The sequence below is a fragment of the Haliotis cracherodii genome, unplaced genomic scaffold (assembly GCF_022045235.1).
Source record: "Haliotis cracherodii isolate W230 unplaced genomic scaffold, xgHalCrac1.p SCAF_14, whole genome shotgun sequence".
In the NCBI taxonomy this organism is placed as follows: domain Eukaryota; kingdom Metazoa; phylum Mollusca; class Gastropoda; order Lepetellida; family Haliotidae; genus Haliotis; species Haliotis cracherodii.
The window spans coordinates 21,229,248-21,255,337 of record NW_027266269.1 but is presented as its reverse complement, the minus strand read 5'-3'; the positions used below and the strand labels follow the sequence as shown (position 1 = coordinate 21,255,337).

At 38.5% G+C, this 26,090-nt stretch overlaps 1 protein-coding gene across 10 annotated transcripts in view; it reads right to left on the bottom strand.

Annotated features, from left to right (window-relative positions):
* Positions 1-26,090, bottom strand: part of LOC139461081 (transcription factor 12-like) — a 152,057-nt gene that overhangs the window by 51,148 nt on the left and 74,819 nt on the right. For 9 of the 10 annotated variants that reach the window (XM_071242600.1, XM_071242604.1, XM_071242599.1 and 6 more), the window contains 2 exons: positions 16,621-16,732; positions 16,053-16,111 (listed from right to left, as the gene is read on the bottom strand). In XM_071242600.1, coding sequence (XP_071098701.1) covers positions 16,053-16,111; positions 16,621-16,732 — 171 coding nt within the window. Of the gene's footprint in view, positions 1-4,385; positions 4,917-16,052; positions 16,112-16,620; positions 16,733-26,090 lie in introns of those variants that run through there. The other variant, XM_071242608.1, reaches the window with a different exon arrangement.

Here is a 26,090-nt window from a genome sequence, read left to right as displayed (position 1 = left end):
GCAGGCCCATCTGTGGCTAGTGCTAGGCTACTCTACACTAGTCCTATGACTCGGTCGTTGTGCAGGCCCATCTGTGGCTAGTGCTTGGCTAGTCTACACAAGACCACTGGCTTGTTCAAGGAGACTAGCTTGGTAGCTGGATATCTTATGCCATCAGCACTATGCCAACAATAGCAAATAACCAAGTCTTTCAGACAAACCAGTGATTGATGTTATGATTGATTGTTTGTTGTTTAACGCCGCACTCAGCAATATTCCAGCTATATGACGGAGAGCTGTAAATCCAGTGATTGATATCATGTGCAACGATCCACGCAATTGGGATACAATGACATGCAAGGTAAAATTCCACCTTGCCAACATCAATAAACACATCACCTTCTAAACATTCTGAATCACCATTTTACACAAAATCTGTATAAAAATCTAAGCTAGTAATGAATGACGCATCTGTTTCTACATATCATTGGTTTCAAAGGGAACCAAACAAACTACTCCTATCCTGAAACATTTTCATTTCAGTAAAACAAGACTTTCATCCACAAAATGAGAAAACAATCCTATCAAAAATAATATCTGCTTGTGTGTTTCTTACAAGAACTAAATAAACAAAGGCTGGGGACTGTTTCCAATCACGTCAGCTGGAGGTGCCATGCAGTCAGCACGCCCTGGTATTGTTGTAATGTGATGGCTGATGAGGAACCATCAACAGTGGGCTCTAACCGACCATGAGGACAGGTGCACCGAACAGGGACCATGTTCAAACACTGGGGATTCCGGGTAAGAACTGGTTCACAACAACCTCTGCTAGAGGAGTGAGTGAGTGCGTGCGTGAGTATGGTTTTATGCCGCTTTTAGCAATATTCCAGCAATATCAAGGCGGGGGACACCAGGAATGGGTTTCAAACATTGTACCCATGTGGGGAATCGAACCCGGGCCTTCAGCGTGACAAGCGAACGCTTTAACCACTAGGCTATCCAACCGCTCCTCTGCTAGAGGAGACTTAATGGATTGGAGTGAGTGAGTGAGTGAGTGAGTGAGTGAGAGTGAGTTGGGTTTAACGCCGCTTTTATCATTATTCCAGTTATGTCACGGCGTGTCAGCTAAATGTGGGAGGAAAGCCCGAAGTGATGCAGGTCTCAGACGTTTACCACTTCGGTGAAACCCACGAGCACGGGTATTGTGCTGACAAACCTAGAAACAATCAGGTTGAACCGGGATTCGAACCCACAATCATAGGTTTCTGGCGTGTCCAGGGGACGCAACTCTGCACAGCGAATCGCGGCCCCTTAGACGACTGGGCCAGCCGTGCCCCCTTAATGGATTGGATGGTAGTGGAGTCACTGGTGATTTGTCATAATATCGACCACTGGATTATCAGTCTTCACTTGATTATTTACAGGCTGCCATCATATGGTTGGACAACAGTTCTCCAACAAGATTTTGTTTGTTTGTTGTTTAACGCCGCACTCAGCAATATTCCAGCTATATGACGGTGGTCTGTAAATAATCGAGTCTGTACCAGACAATCCAGTGATTGACATCATGAGCATCGAGCCATGCAATTGGGATACGATGACATGCATCAACCAAGTCAGCAAGCCTGACCATCAGATCCCGTTAGTCGCCTCTTATAGCAAGCATGGGTAGCTGAAGATCTATTCTACCCCGGATCTTCAAGGGTCGCTCCAACAAGGGTAGGTGCATGTTGCATAATGCTGCAGTGAGCAACATATCGGATGTCTAGCTTGTGGCATGATTTTGATTGGACTATGCATAGACTCGTTAGTCCAGCCCAGTTAGGCAAGGGTGGAAACTGGACTTTTACAGTCAGTTAACGCCCTTGCCTCGGGAAGATGCACAAGGCGTGGTCACCTGATGCCGGCTTCTACAAGAACAGCATACATCATGACAAGAGTGAGTGAGTGAGTTGGGTTTAACACCACTTTGAACAGTATTCCAGTTTCATCCCGGCGTGTCAGCTTCATTTGGGAGGAAAGCCTGACAAAGCTGACAAACAAAGAAACAATCAGGATTGTCATGATACGAGCAATGGTCCATGCAAAGAGGGTACACTTACTCATGATACGAGCAATGGTCCATGCAAAGAGGGTACACTTACTCAAGACACTGTGCATAGCCTCCCAATCCCCATGGTAGTCAGGTTTCTGGACCTATTCCACTCAACTCCTGCAAACATTTCACAGTGACGGCCAAAATTTGTCAGTTCAGTGGCAACTACTACACCGACACTAAAAACCGTACAATTTGTGTAGATTCATTTTTTTCCATACTCACAATTTAACCCAAACAATCAAGTTATTGTTTCCAAACTCAACGAGGCTGTCATGAGTCTTTTACGGTCTCCATGGTAACGGAATTAATTCCCCCACACCCAGAAAGCATGGAAAGGCTTGACTTCCTGTTGGTGAGTGCTTCGTTCATGGAGCAGCAGAACGCCTGAACCCCATCCCCCAAATCTGAGGCTGTCAAAACATCACAGTTCGGACACAAAGTATTCATCTCTAACAGTTACAGAAAAACCTTAAGAAACTGACATGTTCATATGCACACTTTGTCCTGAAGAAAATGTCACAAATAAATAAATTCGAACATCTATCCGTTTTCCACTAATGGCTTGCAACAAAACAAACCATGGCGATATGTTCTTAAACCAATGTGTCATTTATTGTACTTATTAGATAATCATCCCTGTCCAACTCACTACCAAACCTTCCCTCTTATCATGTTACTGTCCCCAAGTACCTACAGACAAAGACAAAGACAAAGACAAAGACAACCTGTTCATTTCCTTCCACTTATATCATAGACCCTGTCCTACCAAACACTCCTGCTCCATGAGAATCACATCTAGTGTCAGTTAATGCTCACAAATGCTACTAACAGTTACAAAAAATAAATTTAAAAAAATGTCTAGTATTTGTTAAAAAAGAACCTATGATTAAAAACCTAATCAATTTGATCATAATTATTTAAAGCTAACTACCTATTTTGTAGACACAATCCACCAAGTAGAAACACAGATATTTACTATTAGCATTGTTCGCACCCAAATTCTCATCTAGAAATCACCAAATATGTCTACTACACACAGTTACTAAAACCAAACCAAAATACAAGTAAACACATATTTACTATAACCATTGTTCGCACCCAAATTCTCATCTAGAAATCACCAAATATGTCTACTACACAACTACTAAAACCAAACCAAAACAACCCAAGACAACCAGGTATTTCATTTGAAGTCGGTATTAAGGACACAATGCAACGATGCTGCAACCTATACTGAAACGTATGCCGAGCCTCCCTGGCGTGATACTGGGGAAATTAAACCATATTGATCAGGAAGATATTCACAGTATACACGACAGCTGTTGCCCCACAATCTCCACATAGAAATTTCATGGCAAACAGTTTGTGTTCACGTTTCGTAACTGAATTCACATTCGCTGAATACTGTTGCAAAAATGTTCGGCTATTTATTTTGAAAAAAATATTTTTTAGTCGTTCATGACAAAGGATTGTTTAATTTTCATTATTGCTTTTTAGTTACATGTATTTTTTCTTAAATGTTTTTGAGAAAACTTTAATAATCAGATGTGAAGCTAGCAATGGCCCATGATGAAACAATAGATGATATTGATTTAGGTATTGAGATACAAAGGACTTGATACAGACATTAAAATTGAATTTCTGGAAAGGATTAACTCAAGGAAACATTAAAGGTATTTTTTTGGTTAATGTTGACATTTAAGGAAAAGTTAATACCACAACCGTTATTACTAAATTAATTGAATTAATTCACACCTGCACATGAGAACAATAAAATATATATTGAATCATTGTACTTCTACACCATTCAGACCACCCACAAAACTATTATCTTTTTATGTAATTGTGAGATAATTTATGCAGCAATACTTCCTGTACACAACCATGAACAGACCTACATGAATTTCACCATGAAATAAACAGAAATAAACAGCGGCATACTTGTAATCATCCCACCAGAATACAAAGGTTAAATAGAACCAAACACACTTTAAAAACAAAAACTGATTGAAATTTGATCAACTTAAAAACAAAAACGCAGCTTTGTAAATCCTCTGAAATTTATCAAAGATTGAAAAAATCGAAAACAAGTTGGTTCCTCCACATGGAAATTCACACCAACAATAACAAGGGGGAGACTAGATGAGGAGGACCCAATAGATGGTAAAACAAAGGCTGAGAGGGACTACACCCGGGTTGAACATGGCATGCTGAGTAAAACAAGCTAGCTCGTGATTAGCCAACCAGCTTACAGTTGGAGCCACAACAGGGTAATATGTGAAATTATTCCACTTAGTATATCACGCACCTGGCGAGAACCAGCCCTTGGCCTGTAGAAAAACATTGGAACCAAATGTGTGCCCGAATCTGATCGGGAGGCGGCCCTGTTGAACGTGTGTGCCAAAACCTGGGCCGAGTCTTTCTCCGAAGTCATGAGAATCTTCAGCTGTGCGTTGTGTATCCACCTACATCACATGGACCAGTCAGTCGAGAGGAAGCCGAGGGATACAGCCGGTTACACCACAGGGAATATGCTGGTGTATATACCATGTACCTCCGCGAGTGGCAGTCACTATATTGTACTCCTGTACTTCTACCAGTCACAACAAGATGGCACTGTGGGAGATATAGGTCAATATGCCAGGATCCAAGACAGTCGGGCCAAGTTGCTATCACCAATGGAGACAAAGGTATATTCCTCACAGAATCCTGGTCAGGGATGCAATTGCTCCCATAAATTGGTCCAGAATTTGCACTGTATCCACCCAAACAAAGCCAATTAGGTTGGTGAAAGTTTCAAGGATATAGGCCAGGCAGGCAATGAGTGTGTGATAACTTGTATAACTCCCTAGCCCTGTAGAAAGCGGGGCAAGCTGGACCAACCAATCTCAGAGCCACATGGCTTCATATTCCACATCCTGACTCTCACAGCAACAGGGGGCCAGGGCAGAGGGTGAGGGGGAGGGGGGCCCCATGGGGATGGGAGGGGCAGCATTCACAGGGTACCAAGCCTTTCTTCTGACATTTAAAACCTTTTACCTCCTTTCCTCCGTACAGTTTATCGTGGATTTCCTTTATAAACATCAGTCCCCTCCGAAACAGTGGTGGAAAAAAAGGAAACCAAACCAAACCCACAGCTCGCAAAAACATTGACAAAGATAACTTTAAACAAAGTACCCTTTGCTTAAACACTACTTATTCCCATCGATCATTCTTCCAAGCAAGTAATATGGAGCGAAGAAACTATTAGGAAAGTGTACACGAAAATGAAAAGGAGGTAAAAAGTTTAGGATAGGAGATAATGAGATCTAGGAGCCATGGGAAGATGTAGATATAAATATATCAGCCTGCAAGGCCTCGATGCTTCACAAATTGCATGGGTCTTGTTGTAATCTGAGCTCCCCGCCAGCCCTGAGCTGATGAGATGCACATGGGCAGCGATGTCTACTGACTGGTGAAGCACTCAGCCTCCCAGCAGGAACCTCTGTCCGGACTGCCTCACATTCCTCCTTCTCTCCATCCATCATAGGTCATCTTTTTCTGCCTTAAACACCTCCAACCAATTTATTCCTTTGTCACCTTCTCCCTTGCAATTTTTTTTTATCCCAGGACCAACCCTTTCCATACTTTTATTTACATTCCTCCTTCTTTCTATCAGGTGATGATTATGCCAATTCAAAGTCTGAAAACCTATTTATTATTTCCTTAATAAGTTATTATTGTCATTTTTAAATCTTTTATTTTCCTTTTCATTCCTCCTACATTCCACCTTGTCGACTCTTTCTTCTCTCTATCCTTCCTTGATGAATCTTGTTCAGCCTTTGTCGCCTTGTTCATCCCCTCTGCCTCTCTATACAGCCTGGTTACTGATGACACCCCACCCCATATTACATGAGCATTTCCCTCCTGAATACTTCACCAATAAAACCTATCCACAAACCACGATATCTCTTCAAAAATTATATGTAAGGATGTTTTGTCCACTACTAGAGCCACCAAATCTTACGATTCCACACCATACAATTATTGTTCTTTCTTCTTGCCTGCTAAAAGGTTGCATTTTTTTCACTGCTTCCTGAACTGGGATTAAAAACATATGGCCCGAATCTGGAGAGCTCTTCAGGATGAAGTCACAAGAGTCACAGAAGTCGCCAAATACAAATCTTTGTTCTGACATTCTAGCTTCCGGAACATTCTGCCTCACACTTTACACCTACACACATCTACACAGCAGTCTTGTTTGAAAATATTTTTCTAAGACATGCATGCAGAAAATATGTATTTAAAGATCCTAAACCACTTTTTTAAAAAACATTATTTTTTACTAAAACAGCATGAAAACAATGCCAAACACATTTCTATACCTTATTTTATTGATTTATAGGAACATGTGAAACACTTCTTGAAGAACTATTTTCAGATCTTTGTTACAAAGATGTAGTTTTCTTCTTTCAGTAGAAGTATTGGTAGTCAAATTGCAGGATATTATTTCTGTTTGTTGTTTAACGCCGCACGCAGCAATATTCCAGCTATATGACGCGGTCTGTAAATAATCGAGTCTGGACCAGACAATTAAGTGATTGACATCATGAACATCGATCTACGCAATTGAGATCGATGACATGCATCAAACAAGTCAGCAAGCTTGATCACTCGATCCCGTTAGTCACCTCTTATGACTAGGAAAGTCCCCTTTTACGGCAGATATTATTTCTGACACTCCCTACACCAGCTAAGGCCATTTTCCATTTTAAAAGCTTGATTGCAAGAAGTTTCTGCTTTCATGGCACCAATCTGCAATAATTTGCCTGAGTAGACAGTGTCCAAATTGTCATTGTGTCGGATGCACATACTTGATACAGAAATCCTCACTTAAATATATCTCAAATTTCCCCCTCCACATAATGTCCATGTAATTCATCACTCCTGTGTATGTACACTGTGGGAGAATTCTCTTCACCAAGGGGGATATCTGCAGCGCTTCCCTCCACACGTAGGTGGGGTATTATTTGTCTTGAGCCTATTATTCTCTCCCCACCTTCATCCATCCTGGCCTATCTTCATCAGATACGTCGCCACCTATCCCATCATGCATCATTACAGCCCCCAGATACGCCAAGATTTTCAACATTCCAACAATCACCACCACAATTTGTCAAACTGCTCGTAAATAAAGAGCGGGTGTCTGTTTACCTATGATATACAGATCACGGCAGCAGTAAACGGACCTGTAGAGCCATTCCGACAGAAACCATACCGATTGGACATGCCATACATGATAAAGAAAGCCCCCTTAAGAGAAAAATTCAATACAAAAAAGAAATATTTATTTATATTACGAGCTACAAGGAATTTTGTATAGCCTGTCCTGAATGAATTGTTTAAGACATGAGACTTGATGATGTAATTACAGCATTTATTTACAAGGACAGAAAATCTATAATTCACCCAGCCATGAAAGGGTACCCGGTAGGTTGAGATTGCAATGTGACTTTCCTTCTAGTGTCTCCCAGGCAGCTTGGGTTGTATACTCTCCACGCAGCTGAGGATGACAATCACGTGCACACTGACCCATTGACCAGAGGGATTATAATGCATAATGTGTATAGAATTTGGTGCATTATGAATTAACCTAATATGTATTCCTAATTCCCTTGAGGAAAACGAACTTGTCTACTCAAACAAGTGGTTGATAGAAAGAGCTGGTCTGTCTTACAGACCCTGATACAAATATATCAAATACAGCCCATGCAAGTCTATAATGTTTGGCAAGTCTAGATTACTGCAGTATCTGAAAATGAAGAGTCTCGGGACTCCCTTTTATTATATTTTTATTAAGATAACTGAACAACTGTGTGGGTTTTTTTACGATATGTTGAAAGAGCAGCAATCCATCCAAAACAGTGATTGCGTAAATTTACCTTTAACATATTCAGCATTATAACATTGACATCCCAGACACCCCACATGGGCTTCACACATCATACACAAGTCGGGAATCAAACCTGGTTCTTGCCAACACTCCTACCACACTGGGCTGATGAGATTACAAAGTTTGAGTAGCAAGGCATCTCTCCATCCAACTGGATTGATGCTCTCACTATTAACTGCCGGTTTCACTAGTCCCGACCTGAACTGTATGGCAGGATACTGCTGTCATATCACCAACAATGAAATAACTAAAGTCTTGGCCTTTTGTCATATACACCTTAGTCAACATGAGTGAGTGAGTATGGTTTTATTCCAGCTATATAACGGCGAGGGACACCCGAAATGGGCTCCACACATTGTACCCACGTGGGGAATGGAACCTGGGTCTTCGGCGTGACGAGCAAAAGCTTTAACCACTAGGCTACCCCACTGACCTCACCTTAGTAGGCAGTAGTGTAGATAAATCACGTAACCTCATATGTGATGATGCTGGGTTCGAATTGGTCCCCAGCAACCTATGCTGGTAATAAAAGGTGTCTAAATGGATCCGATGGTGACATGGTAGATTGTGTCATGGTACGAGACAGCATGAATCGTTGCTCACAATATCTAGTGGTAGATTGACGGGCTAGGCTTGGTAACATACAGGCCTTCATCACCCAGTGAATATTCCGAGCGTGGTGTTAAACAACAAACAAACCATGTAACCTGTTTGTTTAGCCTTGGTAAGACAAAGCAGTGTTGCACAAACAACACCCCAGACACACATTTTACTCAACTCTTAACAACAAGCACAGGGACTTTTTACTGCAGAATACCAATGGATCATTCAAAACAGAATACCAATGGATCATTCAAAACAGAATACCAATGGATCATTCAAAACAGAATACCAATGGATAATTCAAAACAGAACAACATATTCCTGAAATCTAAAACTGTATAATTGCATGAAATGATTTCAAGTTCACAAAAACTAGAGAATAAAGCCATACCTGAACTGGTTTTAGTTCAATAAAGTCACTTTCTCCATCACTCAGCCTCATTTTGAGAGATTTAACCCCGTCCTGTTCCACTGCCGCCACGATTACAGATTTTGTGCCGATATTTCTCCAAAAATGATCGTCTACAAAATCATCATACAGTCAGAGAATCCTCCGAGACTCTGACCACCTTGTTTCAAACAATCTATTTTGGAATCTATTTTTTCTCTACTTCCAGTTCTTTGAAACTGTGCAATAGTTTGCTTCTATGCTTCAAATTGAATCACACTAATCCAATTTTTTCAGCGAAAAATCCTTCAGCTTTTCTTCAGATTTCTTCAACACAATATTTCCATCTTCTTGGCATCAATGTCTCTTAAGACAGTCATTTCTTGCTTGTTCTTTCCTACAGAGCAACTTGATCAAATTTGGGTCTCTTTTTTTCCAGTCATCAAACAGTCTACTCTCTTTTCTTCACTCACACATACTGTGACTACATCAATATTCCGTCACTGTCCATTACAAGTCTCACTTCTTGTTGGACAACGTCACTGTTGTATCACTTTGGTAGTACCAATCTTGTTTTCTAAATATTTGCAAAAAAAATTGCAAAGTTATAATAAAACACTTCTTAAAAAAATCTTAGAAATAAATTATTTAGTCCATACTAACAACATATAAGGTCATACAAATCCTACTTGCAGTATTTTCTTGTCCATGAACACATCTAATTAATGTCGATCTAGGAACACCATGTTATACGGAAACCATGAATAACAGCCACTGGCAAACACACCACCCGCTGGGCTAACACATCGACATTCTAGGCTAATATTTTGGATTCAAACAGTATGTTATGTTCATTAAGTCATAAACTTTAAATTCAGCTGATGTAACTTGATATTTCTTTGGTGAATTGTATGAAAACATCTAATTAGAACCCATACGTTAAACAGTTAACAAGACTTAACACACCAACTGATAAACCATCTGTGGTCACACGCTGATGAAATCTCTGCAAACATGATTCCAGATATACAATTTCTCCAAATAAGTCAGTCCTAAATCAAACAATTTTCTTAAAACCAAATTTCAAATTACAATTTTCTTGGAAGAATCTTTTTTAATCACATAAAAGATAACTAACAATTCAGTAACCATAAACAAGAGAATGGACTTGTACAAAAATATCAAATAAGGTCACGTAGCATGTAATATACTTCATCTATCACACATCTCCTACCTTGAAACAATAGAGTATGTCTGAAGTCACCTGTCCCCCAAACTAATGGTACATAACTGTATTTTTCAAATGCACCATATGGCTGGAGAAAATTCAAAATGTCTGCCACTCATCAATATCTCTACTTGTAGCAGCTCTAGGTTGCAATGCATGGACCCTGTTAGCATAACAATACCTAACTATAAGCAACGCAGTAGCATGTCGGCTAAAAATTTGGATGGGATGTTTTTGAACGGATAGCAGTTGGCTCCAGCTAAGATTCAGCAGTTGTCAAACTTGGTGCACATGTATCAACGTATGTAGAAATTATCATTAAAAAAACTAATTTTCGTTATTTTCTGTTTACAGCGAAAATACCTTTTGGAATCAAGCCACTGTACAGTCATTATTAATGCATAGCTAACACTGAATTACAAATTAGAACACTGTTATCACTATCATCATCATCATCATCATCATGTTATCAGCGAGATGAGTCACATCGTATTAATTACCATGAAGAGCATTAATTAGTTTCTCAACACTGTTGTACTTCAAAGAAGAAAGTCCTGCCAATTCAGATGAAACAGTGGGAGACGGTTAATCCAATCATCTTAATGACCAAACATCCGTATCGCATGAGTATGTGATATAACCTTCTATCACTTGACTAGGGTATACAAACGATGTCACATCCTGTGCAGCAGGGGTCGGTTCCAGGGTCCACACATAAGGTTAAATGAACATGCAACAAAACATTAAAAATGATTGAATTTGTATGACCTTATATATCCATGTTATTCATTACTTAAGTTATTCGTCATCTGAACTATTACTGAACATGACAAAATATATTCAAAATGAAAAGAGCTCAAATCAAGACTCATTATATGCACACCTTTTGTCAATTATGTCCGTTGTCGTTAGTCCTTTCCAGAAAACCAGGTCTTCAACATTGGAGTATCAAGGTCAGCGCAACATGTCCTTCGAGATCCTCTTCCTTATGTGCAACAGTGTTGACTTCTTAGATCATTAAAATAGACGTCCTTTTGAATTCCTTTCAAAATGCGCAACGATGTTGATATATGTAGTTAAGGAAAATATATGTCTTTCAGAGTCCTCTTCCTTATGAGCAAGGAGGCTGATGCGCTAGGTCAACAATGTGATGGGTCCACTTGTCCCTGAACAGTGTTGTACTCTGTATATGGAAGTACACACTTGATCTACAGCTCCTGAATGACCAGGGGCAGGTCACCGAGTCTTTGTGTCCGTAGCCCTGCTGCTCTCAACATTGGTCCCAACGGTGTTCAAGCCCCAGGCACAAGTAGGGGTTAACAAAGACCTTCTTAACATCAAAAAGTTTCAGGGGGGCCTCCTGGGCACTGAAACAACCCACCTGTCTCCTGTTGCCTAACAATTCCTAAAAAAATGTTATCATATATGTGATTTGTTTCCAGATTTGAATTCAACTTTTGTAGCATCCGAAAAAAATTGCAATAAAAATCTTAAATTCACATTCAAAGGTCCCACAACAGATTTTAATCCAATTATGTCCTGACTTCAACACAGAGCGTCGTCAGTAACGGTGACAGTCAGTTGATCTGATTTCAACTTCTTTGTGAAGCATCCAAAAAATTGCAAAAAAAATCCGTTCACATCCAAGTGTCCCACAGCAGATATATATTCAGGTATATCCTGCCTGACCTCAATGCAGGACGTCCTCAGTAAGGATAGCTGTCAGCATCAACCCTGTTTCCTCCTTCACAATCAGCCTGGAGAGGTGGTCTACAAGTACAACCCCAAGTGGAGTGTGTCCGGGTGGGGTGCTGGCAACAGCCCTGTTATTAATGTCTGGTTGTAATGAGACTTGTTGAACAGCCAGCCTAGTTTTCACGTCCCTTAATCTAGACGACACAATCGGAAGCCGATCATGCAAGCGACACAATGCAAATCTTCATTGGAGACAGAGAAAAACCCAAATTTTATGGGAATGACTTGAATACCTGGATCAATATGGAGTCATTTTCCTCTGAGATCAGTTTCAATCTACTTAGTCTATGAATCAATCGAAAAATGCCGTTTGAAGTACAACATAGAAAAGGCTAGCCGTATTGGTATCGACTACCAATATTTGTTAGGGTATTCATGCTTGGGGAACAATAGACACGCACACATCTGTTGCCCTGTCAGGTATATTGACTAGCACATGCAACAGGTGTGTGGATTCTGACTGGGTGATGCAGATAGATAGGACAATAGGCAGTGGAGATAATTAGAAGCCAGGACAAAATATATTAAACAACGCCGAGAACGTAAAGTGTGTTTCTAAAGCTTGATCAATACACACAGGCTTATTTAGAAAATTATTGTCTTTGTTTTATTACAATGTTTATCCCAACTTCGAAGCTGAACCTGGTTTTGACTTAGCAATAGGATTTTAGTTTCTGGGACATAATTCATTATTAATATTTCCAGGGACAATGAATTTATAGGTAGCCTGCATCAACAAGGGCAAGAGGTTCATATTTCATCCGTATGTAGGTATTCTGCACGTCTGGTTAGTTGAAATGGCTTCCAAACCAAGTCAAATTGATCACAAAATCCCTGGAATTTTCTTCAGTGCATCATCCAGCCATATTCCCCAGAAAGGAAATATAGAATACATTACCATGGTTTAACCACAGTTCAGTGAAGCAGCAACACTTCCTTTCCAACAACTCACAGAATTAGTTTTGGTTTTGGTCTGCATAGCATTTCCATAAATTAGAATTAATTGTAAAGAATATGCAATGAAATAGTAACCATGGTAACTGGTTGTGTTTCTGGTTGTCCGTGCTTAACCCTCACACAAATACACTGTCAGCTAGCAAGGATTTACATAAAAGTACAGGTCCAAATAATATAGGTTATTATAGAGTATGATAATGTTTGAGTTTAAAAAAAGTGACATTTTATACTAACAGGACCAATTGTTAGAAAAAGGCATCAATATACTCACCGCCAAAAGAAACCTAAATACCATACAAGCAAACATACTGTTATGTTGCGTGAATCGACTCATGAATTTATCACATTTGACATCATAGATCCATGACGCGAGATGCACCATTTGTCTCGTGCAGTATTGGCATGAAAAGTTTGGAAATCACATGCAAGAATATAGACACTCTGTGGTAAAACTGACAGATTGTAAGTTTTGTCATTACCGTATTTTCTTGAGTATAGTGCGCACTTTTTTTCGAAAAAACACACCTGTGTAGAAGGGGGTGCGCATTATACACGAATTATGAGTTTGGATGTTTTTTTTCCCCCATGGAAAGACATTACCGTGAGCACGAAACAGCGGAAATACCATGTCAACAAATCCATACTGAAGTACGCAAAATAATTATGTAATTACACTGTCTGTCTATAAAAAGTGTTCTTTGTATTTCTGGACTTATGTTTGTAACTTACTTTATTAATTTTATTCAAAATTCCTTAGAATATTGTTTTTATTAATTTCGGCGAAATCGTGTGTGAAGCGATCGGAAGATCGCACAACTCACCGTTATTAACAGCAACCACGGTCAGAATACCGCTATTGACGCCTTGAAACGAACTTTAGTTGACAGAGAATGGATACATATATCATAAATGACATACTTTGACTCGTTAAAAGTCATATTTGTTTTTGTTTGACGATTCTATGTCAACATGAAATTCTCGCGCTCACGTGATCCCGTGCGCGTGAGCCTTGACGGTGACTGGTCAGACATGTTCCATGTAAAAAATAATACCCGGGAATAGCGATCAGCTGCTTCGCTTAGGGTTATTATTATTTTAAATATGTTTAGTAAAGGCTGCATTTAATTAAGAAAATAATGGAATATATTATTCCTGATAAATAAAATAGTTTCAGATACAATTGTTGCCGATCCTTGCATTAAAAATTAAACAAAGTTATATCATTGGGTGTGTCTTGACCGAATCACCGGTCGATTCCAAGAAAACGTGTGTACAGCTGATTGCTGTTTCCGGCTTAGTTTACGAGAAAATACACAAGGTAATCTTAATCCCTAGATATAAAACAATGCCTAGCAGAACAATCAATACTATTTAAACGGTAAATAAACATGTCTGGTGATTTTTTATCTCAAATTTCGAATTTGTACTGACGAAGTTTCTCAGCACCCGTTCGTTTGCCGGTTTGTACGGTGTAAATTTTTTCTGCGCATAATATTCAAATTTCTTTTTTTCCAAAATATTGAACCCGCTAGAGGGGGGTGCGCATTATACATGGGTGCGCACAATACTCAAGAAAATACGGTAAGTGGTACACACTGCGAACATCTCTTGTTCTCATCTCATCTCTATGTGTTTCTATGGTTCCCGTTTCTTTTGGCGGTGAGTATACCTAAGTTATAACGTTTTCACAATAAATCTCTGAATTAAAAAAATAAGGACTTTCAGAAAGCACAAAACAAAAAAATCCCCATTTACCAGCCACAGGTACCTAATTCCTGAGCCCAGATAAATCCCTGCATTGAAAACTTTACCTAGCAAGTGTGTCATATCCGATATGCCCCACTTCAATATGTCATGCCTGAACCAATTGGGGCCATATCTCACAGCTGTGAATTCAAACCTGTGCCCTAATTGCAGGTGTGCCCTAATGTCAGGTGAGCCCTGCAGCCTCCCCCTACCCCCCTGCCCGTGTTTCTGATGAACAAGACAACTCTCCTCTTTCTTTGCATGAGAAAAGACAGAAACTTGTAAGTAATAAGGGTATATTAATTTAAAGGTGGGTAAATGTTTATATTGAGCAATTATTAACAAATGTTAATTTGGGACAACACTTTCTAAGTAAAGTACAGATACTCATAGTTTGGGGTTGAATTCCATCCAGGATTTGAAACCCACAAAGTACGAGAATCTGTACTTTTCTAAGAAAGTGTTATCCCAAATATAACATTTGTCACATACGACCACTTTCTAAATAGCATTGTGTGTTCATCAGCAATTACTGTTTTGCTTTGTTTGTTGTTAAACACATACACCCAATAATATTCTAGCTATATGACAGTGACCTGTAAATAATTGAGCGTGGGTCAGACGATCCACTGATTGGTATTGCAAGCAACATCAAGCTTGTCACAGAGTTGGACCACCCAATCCATTTAGTTGCCTCTCAGTCCTTTCAGTCGTGTCACAAAGGTTGGTGGGGACTAATTCAAACCCAGCATCTGCACAGGGTTCGAGCACTATCACAACATGGGACACACATTGTACCATTATCGGGAAGTAAACCTGGGTATTCAACATGAGCGAACACCTCAACCACTACCCCACCAACCTCGGTTTTCTGGAGTCAAACACATACACATTGGTTCAGAAGGATCAAACATGTTATCAATGGCATAATTCAACACACAATAATCATCAAACAAAATCAATCAACATTACATGCTCAAATTCTCAAATCTGAAAAAAAGTTTTTCTCCGTTATTTAACGCTAAACTCAGCAATATTCCAGCCATATGACAGCAGTTTGTAAATAATTGAGTCTGCACCAGACAATCCAGTGATGTCATCATGAGCATCAATCGATGCAAATGGGATATGATGACCTGTATGAACCAAGTCAGCAAGTCTGACCACCCGATTCCCTTATTCTCTTCTTACGACAAGGCCTATGGTTACGGCCTTACGGTTGCTGAAGGCCTATTCCAACCCAGATCTTCACTGGTCTGACAAAAAAGTATTTTGCAACAATGTGACTGAAGAGGCCTCTAGCATTCTCTGGCTAGTGGATTGATGTGTATCTGAAAACGAGTAAATGACACTGAAGTCTACTTACAACACCAGTTTTTCGCCTTTTTCCATGATCAGGAGGGGTGAATTTTCCCGTAGGTCGACCTGACAAAGTAAAGTTGCAATGTTTTATTTACTTTCCCATAAATTAAAACATTGTTCTTAACACAAAAAGCCAAATGAGTGAAGTGAGTGAGTGAGTGAGTTTGATTTTACGCCGCTTTTAGCCATATTCCAGCAATATCCAGGCAGGGAACACCAGAAAGTGTCTGGACAGGACACAAACCAGGAGTTGATAATATGATCAATGTCCCACAAACGTTTTACACACTGTGTCCATTAGAGCAATCAAACCTGAGTCTTTGGGATGACGAACGACACTTTCCCCATTTGGATACTCCAGGTCCAAACTTAATATGTGATTAAGTGCATAAAGTAATGCAGTTTGTAAAAGTTCACCACTTCAGTGAAACCCATTAGTATCGACAAAACTAGAATCATAATCAGGGTGATCTTGTTTTCGAACCCATGATCATTAGATCCTGTTGTGCCTAGGGGATACAACTCTGCCCCCCTTAAAACTAACTGTAGCTTTAATCTAATTGGTTGATTACCTCTGTTGTACTCATCCATTGGTCGTTTACTGTTGTAATAAGGCGGAACTGTAGGTTTTGCTGAAGCAATGGCGTCGGGCGATAATGGCATATTATTACCACCCATGATTCCCTGAAAGACAAAAAGTAAACATTATATTTTCTATTACATAACTGACTGGCCTGTCATGAAGCATTTTCACCGAAAACTACATCATTCGTTTGTTCAATTGTTGTTGTTTACGCCGCACTCAGCCATATTCCAGCTATATGACGGCGGTCTGTAAATAGTCGAGTCTGGACCAGATAATCCAGTGATTCATATCATGAGCATCGATCCATGCAATTGGGATCGATGATATGCATCAACCAAGTCAGCGAGTCTGACCACCTGATCCCGTTTGTCGCCTCTAAAGACAAGCATAGTCGCCTTTTACAGCAAGCATGGGTTGCTGAAGACCTATTCTATTCCGGATCTTCATGGGCCCAATTTACAAAGTAAAAAGTGGGAATAATGATGCTTTATGACATACAGAATCTCGCCCCGTTGTCTTTTGATAACAAATATCAAACAGGAGGTACTGTGGCTCACTTGAATGTCTTGATATTTGCTTCATTAAGATAAAATTCCTGTTCTAGAATAAACTCCTGGGTGCTGTTGTACAAAGCAAACTTAGCGCTAAGGTGATCGTAACTCCCATACCTTAACAGACTTACGACAGTCGTAGCGCTAAGGTTGTTTAGTACAACGGCACCTGGTCGTGAAAGGGTACTGAATAACATATGCAAAACACTACATGTTTCTACACAATTGCTGATAATAGATTATACTCTGCTGCGATCAAGCGAAGTGAAGCTTAGCTTGCAGGTGTCGATATATACGGGGAGCTGGCATAAAAATATATGTAGCAAATCAATAATATATATATGTACAGGTTTAACACTGTCAGATTAAATTTCAAGTTGCTATCGATGTCTACAACCTTCTATTCAGATGAGCTAAGAAACAATTCACCCAATTGAGTGTCTACCTTAGCCACAGGCTATTTGTGAGTGAGCAAAGTTTCACACTGTCGTCACCAATATTCAAGCTATACTTCTCAATTTAATCAAATTTGTAGTGAGTGAGTGAGTGAGTATGGTTTTACACCGCTTTTAGCAATATTCCAGCAATATCACGGCGGGGGACACCCGAAATGGGCTTCACACATTGTACCCATGTTGGGAATTGAACCCGGGTCTTTTGCGTGATGAGCGAACGCTTTAACCAATAGGCTACCCGACCGCCCCAATCAAATTTGTAAGATATATGAGAATTGTGTTTAGGTATCATGGATAGATAAAACTATCCATATCACAACGTGGACTGACATGACGATTGGCTAAAACATATCTGGAGCTACTGAAATACTGAAGCATAACCCACTTTATTTGGTTTTGGTTGGTTAGTTGTTTTACGCCGCACTCAGCAATATTCCAGCTATATGACGGCGGTCTGTAAAATAATCAAGTCTGGACCAGACAATCCAGTGATTGATATCATGAGCATCGATCCACGCAATTGGGATCGATGACATGCATCAACCAAGTCAGCGAGCCTGACCACCCGATCAGTCTGGGGGTAAGATAAATGGTGTGGTGGTGGTGATTAATGATTTTATTCCCAACCTCACATCCGTCACACACACAAGAAATGCACTTCACACGTTTTTGTTTGAAATATAAGACAAACATGCTTCAAAATAGGCCTACCATCACCAAAAGAATCTATCACACAGGAGCTGGACAAGGTTTAATCAATGCCAGAACAAATGTTTATTTATATAATGGTAATATTGCACAGGCTATTTATATCATATTTCAACCAATAATGAATAGTTGTATATATTGCGCGACTGAAAGATTGATTCTGAGGCTTGTTTTTGCCAATGTGTTCACATAGCCCCAGGGACCAGTCACATATTTTTCAACACAGACGATTAAAATCATGACGTCCGCAACTGCTTCAGGTCACCAGCACCCACAATACCAGGAGGAAAAACATTGGGCGTGGTTTCACTACTAGATCAGGACAATGGGAATCTCATTTATCCATTCATGCACATCCTTAACGTGATGATGAGACACTGGCTGCCTTGCGAGTCATAGTTTCTCCCGGTGTTTAAACAAGAAAAACTACAACAAATAATGCTTCTCGCCCTCTTCCAATACCTCAAATCTGAGGACTAGTCACATATTCCTGACCCTTGTTTTTAAAGCCTTGTAAATGGACCCCACAACATTATTGAAGAAGACCTGATTTGTTCCGCAGTCAATGCTGGTTTCCCCCTGGCAATACCTCAAATCTGAGGGCTAGTCCCACATTCTAAACCTTATTTTGAAAGCCTTGTAAATTTGGCCTTAATTTGATTCATAATCAATGCTGCAATACCTCAATTCAGAGGGCTAGTCACATATTCTAAACCTTATTTTGAAAGCCTTGTAAATTGGGCCTTAATTTGTCTCATTATCAATGCTGCAATACCTCAATTCAGAGGGCTAGTCACATATACCCGCGCTTATTTTCAAAGCCTTGTAAATGGACCCCACAACATTATTTAAGCCCTGATTTGTCCCGCCATCAATGCTGCAATACCTCAATTCAGAGGGCTAGTCACATATTCCTAGCCTTATTTTCAAAGCCTTGTAAATGGACCCCACAACATTATTTAAGCCCTGATTTGTCCCGCCACTTCACAAACACCAGGACAAAACCTGCCACAAATCAATGCTGAGCTGCTGCTGCTGCTGCTGCTGCTGGTTGGTGCGTCCCTCCATTCCCTGATGCTCAGGGGCGAGTCACATGTGCGAACCAGCTGCACACCCCGTGTGTATTTAACATTTCAGAATCAGGGTCTGAGCTGCCTATATCCTTTACTTACACATCCAGAACCTTATATCTACCCGCAAAAAATTGAAATTATATCCCCTTTTCTGCTATACAAATAAAATACACATGGAAAGAATCCCACTGGAGCTCGGCAGAACTAGAGTCGGGAACAATACAATCCCATGTGGCCACCATAAGTCGCGTTCTTTTCCGCAAAATAAATCGTCCTTTCGCCCTCGTTGGCAAGTTAGGTTCGAGAACATCCGGAAGTTACACACCCCCCTGTTTTTACCACTCTCGACTTGGTTTTTTCCTTTCTCTTGATTTTTGAAGACATACGTCTGTGGAACAGAGTTTCGTATTTTTTTTTTAGATGAAACATTTGTCATCTGGATACCTGTTCTCTATTGATGTTCATATTTGTGGTTTATCTAAGAATTCTGAAAAATAATTGCAATAGCGCAAATTTTGTTTTTTAATTAAAATAAAACAGAGTTAACCAAAGAACAGTTTTGTGTTCTATATTGTTTTATAAGTTTGTGATTTTGATTTTTGTTCTTTATCTTGAGAAATGAAACACAGAACTGTTACAGATTAAAACACTTAACTTGGAGAGAATATTATGGTCTAAATCTTGGACAATATTTTAGAGAAGATTCTTTCGCCATGACACTTTATTTCATCAAGTTGGAAATAGACACAACAAAAACCTTTTTAAAACTTTCTAAAAAAATGTCAGATATATATTTTTTCTATCTCATCATAAGCCACAAAAACACAGCTATCTAACATCAATTCAACTTCCATCTGCTCAAGCATTTTCTATAGGATTTTATAAGATTTTTTATTTATGTACACTAAGTAATTGGGTTACCTATACTATCAATCAGGTAACCAAACGATCGCTTCTTGAATAATATTATTTTCAAGAAAAAATAACTATATGCATCTGAAGGTTTGTTGTACATACAGTAATCAGATTTCAATTTCCAACACAAATAAAGTTGTGCTGAACAATTTTGATCAGAATAAAATTTCAAACATTTTAAAATGGTGCGATGCACACAATTTTACTCAGAATAGAATTTAAAACATTTTAAAATGGTATCACAGACACAACTGTAATCACAATAGAATTTAAAACATTTAAATTGGTCTTGTATGTACAAATTTAATCAGAATACAATTTCAAACAATGAAATTGGTATAATATACAAATAAATTTAATCAGAATACAATTTTTTAAACACCTAAAAGTTGTGCTGTAAACGCAGTTATAATCATGACACTCCCAGCAGCCAATACACAATAAACCTACAAATGAATGAGAATACACACTTTCAACACCATTCACTCCATTCATTAAATCTTAACTGAACAAAAGTACCTTTAGATCATTCCATTCATCTGAAAATATTCCTCTATATAATTGAAAGAATTTTTTCCCCAAACCAGCTTCCAAGTCACTGTTTACCTTAATATCTCAGACAATTCTTTAAATAACAAGTCAAGCACCTTCATAAATCTTTAACCATGTTCTCAAACTGCAGGAGAAATTATCACCAAATACATACCGCTGTTGTCATTTCAGCACAATTTAAAACATCAGCATTTCACACGATTAAAAATAAAATACTTTTTGGTAAATTGTACACCATATCTAAAACACACTCACATATAACACAATGAATATTTCAAGTTAAGAAATAAATTCTGTATTGCATAAATGTTATTCAGATTGCTATACTTTTCTCCACATTACTCAATTTCTTTGCATATAAAAAACAATTCCATTGAAAATGAACATATTTACACATTTGCAACAAAGCTGAACCAACACTGGCTGTCCCGTGATGTTGTCATTTCTAAAAAAAATTCCAAGCATGTTTTCATAACAATACAATACATGAACTGTTGCCATAATAAAAGACTATTTAAAAAACTCTCAACCAACGGAAGCAAAAATACTGACATGCCATTGCATCTTCATCTCAATTATCTCAAAAAAATCCACAGCAAAGGACAGCACAAAGTTCTAAATAGTAACAGATAAATATAATATTCTGATTTAAAGAATTTAACATGCACCCATAAGTAAATGTCACAACCTGGTTCCAAGAATAATATTCCTAAAATACAACCTGATCTAGAAATTCAGTTGTTCAAAATCTGGCCGACAACTTGTGTTGTACACTCCCCAAGGAGTTGAGAATGAAAATCAAGTGCATATTGATCCATTTACCATTGCCTGAGTGTGGTGATATAGCACAATATTACTACTGTTATTAACTGATAAATCGCATATTTGGTGTCTAGAAATGGAAACTTTACAGCCAGTTTAGTTAATCTTATGGTCTTCATAAATGAAATTATTGAATTTTCCACGTTAACACTGTGTTGGATATCCTAAAAACAATGTTTTGAACTTGTGAAGAAAAAGAGTACAACTAGAAATACATAACGATCCGCTTTCATGGAATAAACAGGGAGTCTCTTTCACAAAACTATAGTAGTGCTACTTAGTTGCTTGTTGTTTAACACTGTACACACACATTCCAGCTACATGATGGGCTATAATCTAGACTGGAGGAGACAATCTAGTGATTGACACCATGAGCACCACCCCATGGTGTTGGGGAGCATGCAACCATGTCACACCTCCTGACCACCTGACCACCTGACCATCAGATGGAGTAAAACACTTCTTACAACAAGCATAGCTTGCTAGGGACCTATTCTAACCCATATTCCCACAGAGTACTACATTCATTTTGGGGTGGGTGTTATGGCAGTTATTGCACTGCAGGAAAGCATCCTGATAAACAACCACTGTATTCAATGTAATAAGCGTCCAGGGTGCTCTCAAAATTAGAAATAGGGGGCTCTTATTCGAATATTATTTTGGTTTAAAAAAAAAAACAGAGTTGAAAAATTGTGAATATCGTGGTTAATGCTGACAGCCTGAAACTTTATAACGACAGATATATTTTTCCAGAATTTAATTGCCCATAATTAAGGGTGCATATAACAAACGAGTGTGTATTATACACAAATATTTAAGTCTTGTGTACAATGATTAATCGGAAGGGGTGCTAATTGGGATTGTTCACTAGCCAATATATTAGCAAATATCACTGCTGGCGCTTATACGTCGAACACGGTAACATCTATCAATTAAATGTAGACATCAAAACCTGTAACTTTTTAAGGTGCATCACACACCTGTATCAGAAAAACCTGGATCAGACACATGTCAAGACACTGGATTAGTGAGTGAGTGAGTTTGGTTTATTCCAGTCATATCATGGCGTGTCTGCTTCACATGGGAGGAAAGCCCCGAATGGATGCAGGTCCCAGACGTTTACCTCCTTGGCGAAATGAACAAGCATGGATATTGTGCTGACAAACTCGAAACATTATCGGCCTACCTGGATCAGAAATACCTACATGAGCCACACCTGCATCAGAAGCAACTACATCAAGACATACCTGGATCAGACACACCTGTATCAAGACAAACCTGGATCAGATACACCTGTATTAAGACACACCTGTATCAAGACACATCTATATCAAGACACACCTGTATTAAGACACACCTATATTTTAACACACCTGTATCCGACACACCTATATCAAGACACTCCTGAATCATACACACCTATATAAGGACACACCAATAAAGACACACCTGAATCAGAAATACTTGTATCATTTATACCTAGGTCAAGACACTATCAAGACGATGCCAAAATCAGACACTATCTCACTACAGATATTAGAAAAATAAATTTAAATAAAGTCACTACTGGAGTGAAAAATGGCGTCATTGCTCTAAATTAAAAAAATATTTGACAGAATAATTGCCTTGTAGTTTTATAATAAACTAAGGAAAGTATATCATCATAGAATACAAGGCTACAGACAGGACACAGGGTGGTGCTTGGCAATGAGTATTTCCATGAAACTATGCAACAAGAGCCCTCTTTACAGTGCCGGGGAATAAACAGGGAGACTCTTTCACAAAACTTTAGTAGTGCTACTTAGTTGCTTGTTGTTTAACACTGTACACAGAAATATTCCAGCTCTTTACAGTGCCAGGGAATAAACAGGGAGACTCTTTCACAAAACTATAGTAGTGCTACTTAGTTGCTTGTTGTTTAACACTGTACACAGAAATATTCCAGCTCTTTACAGTGCCGGGGAATAAACAGGGAGTCTCTTTCACAAAACCATAGTAGTGCTACTTAGTTGCTTGTTGTTTAACACTGTACACAGAAATATTCCAGCTCTTTACAGTGCCGGGGAATAAACAGGGAGTCTCTTTCACAAAACCATAGTAGTGCTACTTAGTTGCTTGTTGTTTAACACTGTACACAGAAATATTCCAGCTCTTTACAGTGCCAGGGAATGTTTTACTCTTTCATCATGACTAATGCTATCCTGTTGGGAAGGACATTTACTGAAAAATATATATTAAATCATCTTCAACGTGTCTGTTTCCATGACAACATTAATTAACATGAATCATATCTTGAACATCACGGGCAAAATAGTTGAACTACATACATTGTATTTCAAACCATAATGGCATGATTATTCATAAATGGTAATAATATATTTTATCACTGTCTATATTATTATACAATATTGTCTGACTATTATTAATAACTAATTACAAATATTTTTAATGCACTTTTTATCTTCAATAGAATAATCTGATTATTGCTGTTTTCAATATATATTCAGAAAAAAATAAATTAATTATTGACTATACAACTAATACACAATGTATATCTTTCATGAAATCAAACATTGAAAAAGAAAATTCTAAAATTTATTCAAGATAAAAATTCTCAATACAAAGTAGACCTGATTTATGGATAACAACCTCCTTAATATACTACAACAGCAATATTTAGGTATAGATTTGTATATCATTGTCAAGCAAGACTATGCCTATTTCCTTTGCAGTGGACAAATACCATAATGAACACTAGAAAATAGTGTTGAACTCAAACTAATATATTAAGGTCTGAACTACACAATTTCAACTCAAACTTAACAATACTACATTAACCTTATCTTGTAGTTCTCCAACAAGTGTCAATAATTAAGTATAAACTCAAAGGGGTCATCCTTATCCGCCTGAATCAGAACAAGAATTAGGGGGTCCCTTCTACAACAGCAGCAAGGACAATGGAATAGCCGAAAGAGTTGCTGGGATTTTTTCTAAAAAATTAATGAAGCCCGTTCTGAATTTTTTACACACAACTTTCAATGTAGGATACAAATATTGTGCCCTTGTCTTATAGACTGTGTTAAATGATATACCAACAAGTCCAAAGAAAATAGTTCATTATTTTTATACATTTACAAAAATAAATAATTGAACACCCGTTAATGTTGACAAAAATAATTGAGCTCCTAAACATTAAAAAAAAATATGCTGATCCCAAAATCCTACTCCATCCCCATGAAAATCAATCTGTTGCTCCCTAAAGTCAGACACTAGTCAAATGATTTATGTCTTTAAATATTGAAAACGAAACCAAATACAGTTTGTCATTTTTATAACCGCGTGCCCGCAACAAACTGATGATCCTCTTTTACATAGTACTACTAAAGTCCTGAGACAAAGGTTTCAATAATCACTGGAATCCTGTGTTCTTAGAAACTCCACACAAGGGCTACTTGTGAAAGGATCATTGTAACCCCAATACTTTAACAGGCAAATAATAGTTGTAGTGTAAAGAACCACTTTGTGAAAAACCAAAATTAACAAACTTATACGTCAACTTCTTTATTATAAGGAACAACATTTCGGAGTATATGCTTACTCCTTCATCAGGTGTGTGGAGTAAGCTAATACTCTGAAACGTAGTGTTCCCCATAATCTCTTCCTTAAATCTATACTACTCAAAGTAGTTAAAGAACACTTGCTTTGTACATAACCAGTTACTCTGTGAAACCATGACAGATTATTGGAGGAAACAGATGGTCTTTAACGTCTTTGCCATGACACTGGAGTAATCGGAAAGAATCAGGTGTTCCTCAACTTCTTTTGAGTAGTATGGTCAACATCCCTGTCCAATCTAACTTATAAATGATGTTTGACACCAAGGTGCTATTAAATACAGCAGAAAACTACGCTAAGGAGCAAACATAAACCTATTTTATTGTCACGCACATTAACCCTGTCATCTCAATATCACATATCCCACTTTTGCCGTATCTCCAGGAACTTTTATATATTCAATATCCGTAACTCTCATCTCTTAGATTATAGTGACAATGTATCAAGAAACAGTAAATGGAACTTGGGAATCAAAATTTCTTTTTGATTTTTGCCACTGGTTCTTTTGATAATATATTATGGAAACATAGAGACCATCTGTGGTGTCTACTTGTCCAAAGGATACAGATGGTTGGTACCTCTATTCACACAAGACATAACATGTGCCTGTTTTCAACACTACTTTGGATATGTCAAACTTGGCGGACATGTGTAAACTGTTTCTGATCAAAGCTTTCAGACATGGTGACTCGTAAATATTCTCAGAATTTGAACTCAGATAAGGATACAATGTCTATCTCAATCCCTGCTAGAAATATTTGACAG